This window comes from Lepisosteus platostomus, chromosome 9 (assembly GCF_059453375.1).
Source record: "Lepisosteus platostomus isolate fLepPlt1 chromosome 9, fLepPlt1.hap1, whole genome shotgun sequence".
Taxonomy (NCBI): domain Eukaryota; kingdom Metazoa; phylum Chordata; class Actinopteri; order Semionotiformes; family Lepisosteidae; genus Lepisosteus; species Lepisosteus platostomus.
The window spans coordinates 42,504,518-42,518,363 of record NC_142619.1 but is presented as its reverse complement, the minus strand read 5'-3'; the positions used below and the strand labels follow the sequence as shown (position 1 = coordinate 42,518,363).

The 13,846-nt window shown below is 39.4% G+C and overlaps 2 protein-coding genes across 9 annotated transcripts in view; one reads left to right on the top strand and one right to left on the bottom strand.

The window, feature by feature from the left end:
- Nucleotides 1-2,834, bottom strand: part of lrrk2 (leucine-rich repeat kinase 2) — a 54,368-nt gene extending 51,534 nt beyond the window's left edge. Inside the window, exons 1-4 of one of the 4 annotated variants that reach the window (XM_088645093.1) lie at nt 2,122-2,834; nt 1,804-1,889; nt 764-870; nt 106-194 (exon numbers count right to left, since the gene is read on the bottom strand). In XM_088645093.1, coding sequence (XP_088501219.1) covers nt 106-194; nt 764-870; nt 1,804-1,889; nt 2,122-2,260 — 421 coding nt within the window. In that variant the 5' untranslated portion in view covers nt 2,261-2,834. Of the gene's footprint in view, nt 1-105; nt 195-763; nt 871-1,803; nt 1,890-2,121 lie in introns of those variants that run through there. The other 3 variants (XM_088645089.1, XM_088645091.1, XM_088645092.1) reach the window with 3 other exon arrangements.
- A 9,234-nt stretch (nt 2,835-12,068) lies between these two features.
- Nucleotides 12,069-13,846, top strand: part of slc2a13a (solute carrier family 2 member 13a) — a 132,964-nt gene continuing 131,186 nt past the window's right edge. For all 5 annotated transcript variants that reach the window (XM_088645088.1, XM_088645087.1, XM_088645086.1 and 2 more), the window contains exon 1: nt 12,069-12,854. In XM_088645088.1, coding sequence (XP_088501214.1) covers nt 12,323-12,854 — 532 coding nt within the window. In that variant the 5' untranslated portion in view covers nt 12,069-12,322. The remainder of the gene's footprint in view (nt 12,855-13,846) is intronic.

Here is a 13,846-nt window from a genome sequence, read left to right as displayed (position 1 = left end):
AACTGATACAGTACGTGACACGTTGACTAATAACACATATAACCATTTCTGAGTTATATGCGTATACAGTACATCAAATTGGGATAAAACTTAAACAGCCCCAACCTGACTGTAAAAGATGCGATAAAGCTCTGAGTCCAATCATCATCAGCTTTGAATGTCCATTGTGCAAAGACAGCATCTTCAGAATCTGCCTTTGTAAAAACACATTGTGAGAAAAATAAGAAAGACTGACATGCAACCTAAATAAAAACAGAAAGGCTTATCTTTTTGTATTTTTCAGCTGCTTCATACAGTGTGCTAAAAGCAGACCCAATTAATGGCACAAACAAGAAAAAAATCACATCCTCTTGTTAACAAAGGCCTGTTAGCAGTTGTGGTTCTCAAAATTGCGGAGGAAGTGACTCAACATCTTATTGTAAAACTTGCAGACCTGCAACCTAGGTGTCTCCTTCCTTGTACTGTACATTAAAGAAAGAAAATTAAGAAAAGTTAAAGTTCATGTCATCCCAAACAAATTTTCCCCAAACACCCCAGTCACCTCCTTCCTTCATTAAGCATCTACTTAAGTAAACTAAACATTCAAGCTTGATTTATTTTTAATAAAACCCTGCAAGAACATAAATGCCGTGGACTGCGGTCATTTCAATTCCTTATTATCACCCAAGCCCACAAACCTCTTCACATCTAGAAACACAAAACATAAACATGAAAGTTTACATCAGTTTATGAATTTGCAGAAGAGATAAACATGCATACTTACTGGTGTATTCCCAGTACTTCCCAGTCTTTTTCAACTTGTGGAGCTGATAACTTTTCCAAAGTAGAAGGGCAAACTTCCATCAGTCTGCAGAGCAATGACCATCCCACCTTAGGATCAAACCCATTCAGTTTTAGATCAGTACTGTTGATTTTTCATCAGAAAACAATTACTAAGACTCCAAAGCGTTCATCAGTTCTTAAAAGGCATTTCAGGCCATTTGGTATGGGATGTGTTCTCTGCCTTACTAAATAAAGTAAGAATGTATTACAACATCGAGCAGTAACACACCCTGATACCACTCATAAAATGCAATGAAAACTGCTTTTGGGTTAAATATTTAACTTAGGCTCTCTTCCTCCATTCCCAAGAACAAGAAGCCAGATGCTCAGGCATTCAAACTTAGATTCCTAAAGCTGTTCATGGACATGCTTCAAAAGCACTTGGAATTCCTGTAAGGCAAGTTTCCTATGTACAACAACCTCAGCGTCTTCCAGGTTGGCCCTATAACGTTCAATCACCCTTAATTAGTTCATAATCACACAAATAAAAACTGTTGTATACATAATTTAAAACAACATTTATCAACCAAGCACTTTAACTTCCATGGGCACATTTCTTATAAATACATTTATAAGAAAAATATATAAGACATTTCTAAGACAGTATTACTAAAACTTGATACTATTAGAGTTGTTACAGTATGGAGAATTTCAATTTTAATGTATCTGTACAGCAATCAGGATAAAACTCAACAACAACACTATTCAGAAGTATTAAGGTAAGAATTAATAAAAAGGGGACATTAAAACATTACCATTAATTAGAAAACAATAATGCATAAATAACTACTGTATATTTTATGGAAAAAGGTAACTAAACACCTTTTCCCCAGTGAACATTGTACTTTTTAAATAAACTCTTGCAATGAGAAATAGATTTTGTATTTTTCCCAAAATCGTATCATCTGGTGCTTGGTCTTAATATATTTTCTAAAACCACCACCATCGTTAAAATGGCATCAGTAAATAATACGCACTGACCTCTTGTACAGCATGACTGTCAATGTAAGAATCTAAGACCACCATTAAAGGCAGGTGAACGTCTTTATCTTCAAATAATTCTGTTGCTGAAAAAAATAGACAGTATTATCAGTAATTCCATTTTGAAGTAGATACGATGTTCAACGATAACTGATTTACAGTGATTTGCAACTATACTGTAGCTCGAGAAGACAATAGGCAGGGGTTAATCGTAGTTCTAAAAGTAAAATTAGTTTATTTTTCTATAATTCAAGTAGATCTGCCTAAAGTTTTCTAAAGGACAACATCGATATAGTACTGTATCTACCATCTACTCACCACAGTCGCCAGCAAAAGTAAGGAAGAGTAAATCCTCAAGAATCTGAATAAGTGTATCCAGTTGCTTTCCTTCTTGGACATTTTTTAACCTCACAATTAATTTTTTAAGCTTTTCTTCTAGTTCCTCCTTATTGGCCATGTTTCACAAGTCACAATCTGTTGAATAAAAAAGAGGGCAAATATGATTACTTATGGAGCCATGTTGCCCGTAAAGTTGTTTTTCCACTGTGCTACAGTAAGTGCAACACACTGGTAAAGTGACATGCAATACAGTATGTGACAAACTTTTTCACACCGCAGTACTACATGACGTATGTAGCTAGGTTGAAAGAAAAAACATTGCAGGAAGTCCTCCTCATTCATAAACAAAACAGTTCAAGCTTTGAAGCAGATTAGTAACACAACGTATAGCTTTTTATTTTTAATTAAATATAGAAGGTAAACATCGTTTCTGCTTCATTCGTTTTTAATAGCACTGCAATCACATGACTTTTCGTAGATGAAGGCTATCTGTTTTGTTTCCTCCATTGAAATATACAATACTGAACAATACAGAAGCTCTGTTCTGTGGTTCGACTTTGCAGGCTTTCTTGTTCAAAAATTAACTTTGCAAATGATGGATTTTAACTTAAATCGCATTAAATTGCTCTACTTTTCTTTATCAGAATATTGTGAAATCTGAAACCTTTCCCCAAACATAAAGACGTAATAAAAACGAATTGCTTTACGGTAGAACGTCTGAGTAGTATTTTTGACAGGACCGCAGACGACAGTCGTACTTTCCTGTGTTATATTTTACTTATAAACAATTTAGATTAGATTAGGTAGCCTCGAAATATCACGTAGGAGTTTGCGAGACTTTCTAATGATCTAGTCAACGCGACTGAAAGTTTTACTACACAAGTGTAAATTGATCCAGGCTGTATACCCATGATTTTAGAGTTATATAACTCTTCCTGTTGTATTTTCTAGACTTTTATTTGCAACCGAGTATATTTTGATGACATCTCGCCATGGAAACTTTCCCTCTTTACTAGCGGTCACACCACCTACACAGCTTCAACTTCTTCATATTATTTCAGTAATAATACAGTTTAAGCAGTGTATCCCTTATATTTTTGTCAAATCTGTGTAGCTATTTCTGCTACTTCCACTTTCTCTATATTTAAAGTAATTGCAAATGTCAAGCTAGTTCTCAATAACATTCAGGGAAACGCGAGTGTTTAAGAAGTGGTTACTAGAAAACAAGGAACAAATAGGGCATGAATACTCAGACTGGGGTGAAGTAATTAGTCGAGTATCACGGGCATCTGTAGCAGGACCGGTGTTCTTCGTAAACTTTAGTGGAGTTTGCAGATGATGCCAAAATAGGGGGATTGGCAAAGATTGCAGAAGCGGCAAATAAAATACTGTACATAACGATTTAGTAAAAATAAAACACGACCGTGCACGTTGTGTTTAGTGTACACAAGTGCAGCGTATGGCATGCTGGTGGTAAATATATATATATACTATAACTACAAACTATAAATAAATAAAACTATAAATACAAATATTCTAACTAAGAGGTTTAGGGAAAAGACTTAGGTGTTTATGTTTACACATCATAGGCATCTTCTAGGCAGTAAAGAGAAGAAATTAAAAAGGCAAATAAAATACTAGGATATATAGTTAAAATGTAGAATTAAAGGATGTTATTGTAGCGCCCTCGCCTGCAGGTGCAGGACGGGAGTAGTGGTGGCCAGGGAGGGGACTAGGAGTGCCGCTGGCCAGTGCGGCAGACCAATGGCGGAACCGGTGTATACGGTCGCGAGATCGCCCGGATTTATGTAATAAGTTTCCTTGGTTTTGGACCCTTTTATACATGTACCCAATTATAACCCTATTCCGGTGTCACTGTACCCTAATTGATCCCAGTGTTTTGTAGTCCATCATCATGTTTTGTTGGGTTGCTGTGCTGGATGCACATCGGATTAATAAAGAGCACTGCATTTTCAGAGCCTGAGTCATTGTCTTGGTGCATTGGTGTTCCAGATGACATTCGGGGCAAACATCTGGACCCAGGTGGAGATGGCAGGCCAACTTGCCAGCAGTTCTGGAGAAGAAGACCTGCCAGGCGCTGCTGGATGTCCCTGGTGACCAGCAGTACAGTTACGCGGCGTTGGCTTCAGCCCTCTGGAGGTGGTTCGGCGGAAGAGGGGAGGCGCCAGGACTGCTGCAGGCAAAGCTGCCCCAATACTTGGAAAGTCACTGTGGTCAGTCACTATAGATGTGGCCTACTTAGCCTGCCAGGGTTACCCTATCCTCCCAGAAGAGGCACACATGGAGATAGCGCTCCAGGCGTTCCTCCGGGCCATTGTGCCAACAGAGGTGTAGCGCCACGTTACGCTGGTTGCACCATTCTCCTTGGAGCAGGCCTTGGCTCTGCCTGAGCAGGCTGATGCTGTGTACCAGGAGACCAGGAAATCACTGTAAGGGGACTCTTTTCAGTTCGGGGGATCTTGTCTGGGTCTACAACCCACGGCGCTGCAAGGGCCTCAGCCTGAAGCTGGCGCCAGCGTGGGAAGGACCCAGGGAGGTCCTGGAGGTCGTGGGGGAAGTCTGCTACCGTGTCCAGTTCGGGAAGCAAGGGAGGGTGGTGGTCCTGTACCGAGTGCCAGTTGTAACCTGTTGTCTCTCTCTGTCTGTTGGGTTGCTGTGCCGGATGCATGTCTGATTAATAAAGAGCACCATGTTCTCAGTTAACAAGAGCTTAAGTCCCTGTTTCTATCCTTGCCAAACTCGTCTTGCTACATTATGTTAAAACTGTACAAAGCATTAGTAAGGCCTCTTTAGAAAATTCGGCACAATTTTGGTCACCATGTTATATGAAAAGATATTGTTGTTCTGAAATCTGCCCAGAGAAGAGCAATCAGATACAGTATATACCATAGGTTAAGATAATATCCTAGACCGACATGCTGAAGGAACTGAACCTTTTTTAGTCTTGAAAAGAGGAGACTATGAGGAAACCACATACAAGTAATCAAAGTCCTCAAAGACAGTGACAAAAAAACTTTTTTTCAGAAGAACAATGATCCAGAGCACACAAGTAAACATTATGTCGAATTGTATTTAAAACCAGGAAAAAGAGGTACAGTATATCTTTACCCAAAGCATTGTTGGAGTATGGAACAAGTACGCAACCATGTTATTCAGGCTGATATCCTGGCTTCTCTCAAGAAAGATTTGGATAAGATCTTTGGATTAATTAACTACTGATTACCAATCACGCTAGATGGGCTGAATGACCTCCTCTCATTTACAACCTTTATTGTGTTCATCTACAGTAGTATCATTTTATTAATGGACTTACATCAGGGGTCCGGAAAATGTAGTACATTATTTTCAGAGCCTAGTGTTTTCTGAGATGAGAGTAATCACAGAGAGGTGAATGTCTGCTTGGCCTTATCATGTTGTAAAAAAAACTAGCTTATTCACATTACCAATGTATGTGACACTATTGTTTATTCACAAATGTACCATTTGTTTTTCCTGCATTATATTTCATGCATTGGTAGATCAATTCCGAAACAATGTGGTAACTCACTCTATCATTTTCGAGACTCCTAGCATGTTAAAAAGTCTCAAAATTCTCGCACATCACCGCCCGCGTGCTACCGAACATAGAGCATATCTGCTCTGTTAGATGCCTCATAAAGGCCAGGTCTATTCTCAAGGACCCCAGTCACCACAATCATAATCTGCTTTCTCTACTACTGTCTGGAAAACGATACAGAAGCATACAGACCAACAGATTTCAAAACAGCTTTTTCCCTCAGGCAATAAGACTGCTAAACTGACAACCATTGCAGCCAGCAATTACCCAAACAACCACTGATAAATAGTCAGTCCACTTGAAACTGATGAGGTGTACCTGCTTTTTTTCTTTCCCTGACATCTCTGACCCTGCCATTAACACCGGCAGCACTGACAGCATTATGAGCACCATCCCCCAGGCCAGGCTGACCATCACGGCTGACCAGGTGAAGAGGGAGCTGAAGAGTCTGCACCAGGGTAAGGCCACAGGACCAGACAACGTCTGTCCCAGAGTTCTGAGGGCTTGTGCTGATCAGCTGAGCGGACTGCCCCAGCGACTGTTCAACCTGAGCCTGCGCTTGGAGAGAGTCCCTGTGCTCTGGAAGACATCATGCCTGGTCCCGGTACCAAAGGAAGGGTGCCCCTCTGTCCTCAATGACTACAGACCAGTTGCGCTGACTTCTCACACCATGAAGACACTGGAGAGGCTGGTTTTATCCCACCTGAGACCCCTGGTTAGTTCACTGGACACCCTACAGTTCACCTACCAGCCCAGTGTTGGTGTGGAGGATGCAATCATCTACATGCTGCAAAGGGCCTACTCACACCTGGACAAGGCTGGCAATACTGTAAGGATCATGTTTTTCAACTTCTCCAGTGCTTTCAATACTATCCAGCCCTTACTTCTAAGGAGGAAACTGGAGGAGATGCAAGTCGGTGCCTCCATGATCTCATGGATCACTGACTATTGACAGGCAGACCACAGTCTGTGAGACTTCAGAACTGTGTGTCTGAACAGGTAGTAAGTAACACAGGGGCTCCTCAGGGGACAGTTCTTTCTCCATTCCTTTTCACCCTCTATACTTCGGACTTTAAATACAACTCAAAGTTGTGCCACCTGCAGAAGTTCTCAGATGGCTCTGCAATTGTGGAATGTATCAAGGGTGTGGAGGAGGAGGAGTACAGCGGACTGGTCAACAGCTTTGTGGAGTGGTGTGGGAAGAACCACCAGCAATTGAATGTAACAAAGATGAAGGAGCTGGTGGTAGATTTCAGGAGGAAAAGGGTCAAACCTACTCCTGCCCACATCCATGGGAGTGGCATGGAGATGGTGGACTCATACAAGTACCTGGGAGTGCACATCGACAATAGACTAGAATGGTCTAAGAACATCGAGGCCATTTACAAGAAGGGTCAGAGCCGACTTTACTTCTTGAGGAGTCTCAGGTCCTTCAATGTATGTAAGATGCTACATATGTTCTATCAGTCGGTTGTGGCTAGCGCCATTTTCTACGTGGTGGTATGCTGGGGCTCTGGAATAAGAGCAGTGAATTCTAACAGGCTGAACAAGCTCATCAGGAGAGCAAGCTCTGTCATTGGGTCTGGCCTGAACCCCCTGGAGGTAGTGGGTGAGAGGAGAATGGTGTCCAAACTAGAGGCCATCATGGACAACGTCTCCCATCCCCTCTATGACATGCTTGTAGAAATGAAGAGCACTTTCAGCAATAGACTGATCCATCCACAGGGCGACAGGGAGCGCTACAGGAGGTCATTCTTGCCTTCTGCCATAAGACTGTACAAAGCATCCACCTTGCATCTGGGCAGTGGCAACATTGACACAGTGACCTGTTTCTGGACTGAACAGTAAACTGATACATCTGTTCTTTTTCTTTTTCTAGTTTACAACCGTTTTGTGCAATATATGCCAGGGACCTGTGCAATACATTTATATTTATATTGTGCAATACGACTTTTTTGTGTCCTGTTCTGTTCTGGTTTGTTCTTTGTGTGTTCTGTACTGTGAGGAACTCTTCTTAGTGCACTCACTGTACTGATTGTATTGTATGTATTGTATTATTATTATTATTATTATTTTTTTATCATTCGTTACACTGTTGCTGTGTTGTCTGTGTTAAGCTGCTGTTGTGCTGCAATTTCCCTCACGGGATCAATAAAGTATCTATCTTCTATCCCTACCATATCTCCTTATGCTATTGTGTAAATCTTGTTAATTGTATAATTTATTGTATTCTACTTGTAACCTTAATTCGATCAACTTCTGTCCTATCTCTCCTCGCAAGCTTGTGGAAAAAGCATGTCATTGCTGACAACCCCCGCTGTATGCTGTATTGTTGTGTAATTGATAAATAAACCTTGATTGATTGATTTCCATTGTTTTTCCCTTCTTTAAGGGAGAGTGAGGAGGATTTTAATAAAAATCCAGAGTGAAAGCATAACATTTACCCCAAGTGTGTACACAGACCTGAAAAAATGCTTTATTCATGTAAGTAAACTGAAATAAGGTGAGTGACACATACAGTACTTTGAGATTAAATTAGATGTGGCATATGAGAAGTGATAAGCCCTCTAACACAATTTACATTCACCTTTTTTCTTCAGATATCATTAGGGGCATTAGAACCCACACAGACCAGAGGGTGAGTAATCACCCTCTTCTGCCCACACTAACACCTCTTCCAGCAGTAGCCTTAGTTTTCCCCAGGAGGTCTCTTATCCGGGTGCTGACCAGGCTAATACCTGCTTAACTGCAGTGGGTTCCCAGTTGTGAGATGCAGGGTGATATGGCTGCTGGCAATACTGATATAATATGTATGTATTACATCGGCATGCGAGCTTTAAAGAAACGAGGTTAAGTTACTATTACAGTAAAACGTAAAAGAGAAGAAAGGAAACATCATTTCGCCCTTGAAACTGAGATTTACATTTATACCGCTACATATTTTTCGTATACTCAGAAGACAGCTAATATTCAAAACGATAATAATGTATAATTTACATAAACTTTATGAAAAACAAATATATTATTAGTAAATTTAGTCAAATAAAACCAATGAGCTGAGAGATTAAAATTTTGTACAGTACACGCAATTCAAATTTATGAATGTAACGCAATATTGCGTTATTTTCAATGTTGTCAATAGAGGGCACCGAGCAAGAAGAATTTAATGCCAGTGCCAGTCAACTTCATGAACTCTAAAATAGGGAAGCGCTTACAGAAATCGAAACTGTTTTTTTGTCAGTTTAGCGCGAAAGCTAAAACGCCCAGTTTAACAAGGCGCTTCCTCTGTCGCGACAGGCCACTCCACTTTGTAAAAGGAACAAGTCACTTGATAACTTACACTACAGTACCTGTTTTGGAACTAGACATACTTGATTTAACCATAAAGGTTGTGTATGCTGGGCTCTGAATAGAGGCATACTGCAGAGGGAATCTAGATACAATTTATTATTGATTAGAAACGTAATCATTCCATTTACTGTTTGCATTTTAAATAGAATTTACTCTGCGTGCTTTATACAGTATGTCCTGGAAACGGCGCTACTACCCAAGTAATTTAAAAGCATGCACTGTGTTTATCTTTTAGCAAAAGAGTGTTCAGTTCGATGGTTGTTGTCTCTTTACAGATAACATTACAATGCACATACTAGCGTATCGCCGAGTTGGCATGTTTTCAAATATTAACAAAATAGAAAAATCATATGCCTCTCACACACCCGCTTAAGACATTTCGAAAGGGGAGTGTATTGTGCATTCGAGACACCGAGTCTAATACAAGTCGTTGAGTTACTGAATCTAGAAAACAACAAAATGTTCCAAACTCTTTGACGCTGATGGTGTTATTTTACATTTTGGTACAGTACAGATTAAACACATGTTCTCCCCCTTTGCTGCATTAAAGATAAACCAATCCTTTCAGTCTGGAGATACCACAGTTTAACAATCACGCTTGGTTCTATGGCCATAACCACATTGAAAAAACAATATGGCTGATATTCTTCGGTATTTTTCGTGCACTTCCGAGACAAGAAAAGTTGCACCGTACCTTACCTGTTGAAGTTATGTTTTTTTAACTCGTAGGTTTCGTGTTCGTATTTGCAGGAATTATTGTAGACCACGCTACAGACCACATACTAGAAAAGGTACAAAAATGTACAAAATAAACCCACCCTGTTCGTACGTTGAACAAGTGCATTTTAAAAATATTTTTACATTAGACTTTGTTTATACGTATACAGTATACCGCACGTATGATAATTTTGTCAGTTTTTGTGTTCTGTTTTATTCACCAAGTCAAAATTCGTGCTAAACGTTGGATTTCCATCCATCCATTTTCTGAACCATTTAATTCAGTACAGGGTCTCATCTCACTATTGTTAAATTCATGTTTCTGTTTTACGTACATAGAATATATTGCAATGCAATATTTTGTACAAGGCTTCTGAAGAAACTTAGTAATCATTATTTCACCAAATTCACAAAGCAATTGCTGGGAAAATAACATTTTTTTGTAGCATGACATTTAATATTATACAGGCAAGTTCATTATGCTGATTAAGTGTTATTAGAGGGTTGATTAACAGTGGGTCTACAATGAAAGTCACAGAGTAGTAGCATGTGTGACCACTGTTAAACATAAAACAAGCTGTACATTAGTGATGTGTACTCTGCTTCAGGATGTGGAATAGATTTTGTTCTCATTCCTCTGATAGGCCACGGACATGCATCTGCCTTTACATTATTCTTTGAACCCCAGATGACCCATGTAATTCCACCATATTATATTAAACAAACGTTCAATGGAGCTTAAGTCTGGTGAGCAGGGCATCCTTCCATATCATGTGTTAGTTTACATTCTCATCTTGGGAGAAAAGTCATTGTTACATGAGTAAGATGAGAATGTGAATTTCCCTGCTGAAATTTGGTCAGGTCAGGATGATCCTGAAGAAGGGACAGTAAATAAGATCTTAGGATTTGAGCGACTCTTCTGCCCAAATGATCACAGTTGAACCTTTCCAGCAATTGGTTTGTTGTATACAACAATTCACTCAAGTTGGTACTCTAGCTGTGTCAGCATGCGTAGGTTGCAAGGTAACAAGTAAAGGTTTATTGATAAAGAAGTCATGTTGACATGTTTCTTTTCTTCTCTTTTAAACACGGAATAATCCTTTACTAGTTCCTTTACAACAATTAGCACATTTTTGCAGTACTCTTTGATGTTCATCTATGCAGACTACACAAAAGCTTGATGAATCACTAATGTGGACTTGGTTCTAGAATCCTTTTGAGACTTTGGTCCAGCATACAAAATGACACAAGGGTGTTATTGATAATTGGGGCATATTGATTTCTGTGTTTTCCTTTCCTGATTTTCACCACCAATGGGCCGATTCACTGCACATGGGATTCAAAGTCACTTGAGTGTGTCGTGGTTTTTCATAAATGATCAATTAATCAAAATAATGCCAAAACATTTAATCAATATCTAAAATTCATATTCTTATTTTTTATAAAAATCTACACTCATATAGTGATAAATGTAAATTGATATTCAGTTTATACAGGTGAAATATAAGATTTGAAATAGATATACACTACTGTGAATAGTCCAATTTGTCTTTCTGCATTTAAACATTCTATTATTGCACAATACAGTCTTATAGTTTGTATTATCACTTACATGCAAAAACATAATTCACAGACGTATAAAAAGTTAGCATGCAGTAATGTGATCATAAAGCTGAATTGTAAAATCAGAAAATTAGTAGTAGTTCAGTGAGAAAAAGCACCATCACATAACTCGCCTATATAACTAGGAGATTAAAATGCATGAATTCAATCAATTTAGGTAATACGGTTGGCTGGTCCTGGTTTTATGGTTCCCCTCAGTTCACTTGATGATACACTTTGAACTATATTGTTTCTAGCAATGAAACAGGTTATTTAGGTATAAAATCGTCTGAAATGTAAAATGTAGCACCCCGTAGCTCTCAAGGACTAAAATGGTATTTTCCTGATTTCAAGCAGTTAACTTGTTAAATTGATCTAATCGCACGCTTCAAGTCTTAAATTGATGTTTTTAACGTAAGAAACCAGCTCCATAGTGGCACTCTGAGCGAGGGTTGGACACTGATCTTGCACAGAACAATTATGAAACAAATAAAAACACAAAATGACCCGTTGCCTCGAAAATCTGCGTAAACCTCTAGAAAATGTTATAAACATAAAATACGTCTATCAAACTAGTGTTCTAATGTGGTTATCGCCATTAAACCAGGCGTGTTTCTACAGATACCCATGTGGCTACATACTCCCTGTGACGTACAGAGGTGACTCCTCCTTGAGCTGCTCTCTGCTTCTTCAATGTTGTTCTTTCAGCAGGGAACTCACTCGTCTGTATCAGTGAGGAGGGGATTTGAGTGTATTGCGCTTGTGCAACTTTATTTTAGAAGTGAAACTATCAACAGATATATAGCTACACTTGAAGGTCTTAAAACGGCTTTAAATATTCTGAAAGTCGTTTGATGTTTGTCAACATTTTATTGCAAATCACATTTCATTGTCTGAACATAGTTCTAAGAATTTGGGTTTTGTAGATTCCTTATGTCCCGAAAATCCAGCGATAATGAATATAATCTTAGGAGCTTAAGCAATCTGATGGGGGAGAGAAGAAAGAAAGTCAACGACGATGGAGAGAGGAGTCTCATCAAGGCTCCCTCCAGCTCCAGTATCAACAGCCAGGGCTCGACCGCAGCTGCTACGGGGGACTTGGAAAGAGCAGCTCGAAAGCAGTTCCAGCAAGATGTGACACCTGGATTCGTGTATGTCCTGGCGATCTTCTCTGCTTTGGGAGGCTTCCTCTTTGGCTATGACACCGGAGTTGTCTCGGGAGCGATGCTCCTGCTCAAGAAGGAAATGAATTTGAGTGCTCTCTGGCAGGAGCTTTTGGTCTCTAGTACTGTCGGCTCGGCGGCTGTGTCTGCTTTGGCTGGCGGAGCTTTGAATGGGGTATTCGGGCGCAGAGTGTGCATCTTGTTGGCTAGCTTCATTTTCTCCGCCGGGGGAATAGTGCTAAGCGTTTCCCCAACGAAAGAGATTCTTCTCGTTGGAAGAGTTGTGGTTGGACTCGGAATAGGTAAGTTTATGAGTCCCAACTGTGATAACTTGGACTTGCGACATGTCTGATTTGAAATGTACCTGTATGCCCAATGATACTGTATATCCGAATTGTTAAAACAAAATCATAAACATATATCTTCTGGTTTACAGCTCACGATCCGTAAATCAGTTTGTGACATTTACTGACGGTTTCAGAATACCAGATCCACGTGATACACTTATCACAGAACAGTCTTGATGTGACGTTACACTTGTTCTGACAATGACAGGTGATGAACGCGTTTCACAATTTACAAATAATATTCACGTTGCAGGGCGTAGTCGTTGGAATTGTTGTGAAGCATATCACGCAACAAGGATAGATTTACAGTAAAATGTGATTTTTAAATACAACAAATCTGAATGTTGGAATTCCTGCCGAATGTTACCTTTCTTGATCTTTTTGTTTCTTTCAACATTATGAAACTTAGTCCCAAATACTGTACCTCCCTTCTCCCCGTTTTCGAATGTCGTTGCCCGTTTAACCCAATCGACATAAATTTTATTTACGGATTATCTGTCTGACAAGTGGCAGTACATCATGAAATGTGACTGCGGCCATTATTGGCAACCTTTCAATATTGATTAAGCTTTTTATTTTTTTATCTGACTCTAATGTACTTGATCTGAACAATTGTTGAAGACCTCGACAATTAAACTATTAAATGTAACGAAATACGACAACTTTCTCTTTTATTATGGCAAGTCACTTGGGTAAATGCAGGGAAAAAGCACTGGTTTGATTGCAGTGATTTGTTTCTTTTACAACCTAATCTTGGCACCTTAAAGTGTACTATCCAGTAAATAATAGAGTGTATTATCTGATCTACTGATCTATCTGAGCTACTATCTGGTCCGACACCAAGTACTGCTGTAAGAGAATCACCTATACCTGTTTTCCTTGACACATAGTGTATCCCTCACTCACAACATAATTATCTGGGGCTGAAGTATTGTGCATTTTAGAGG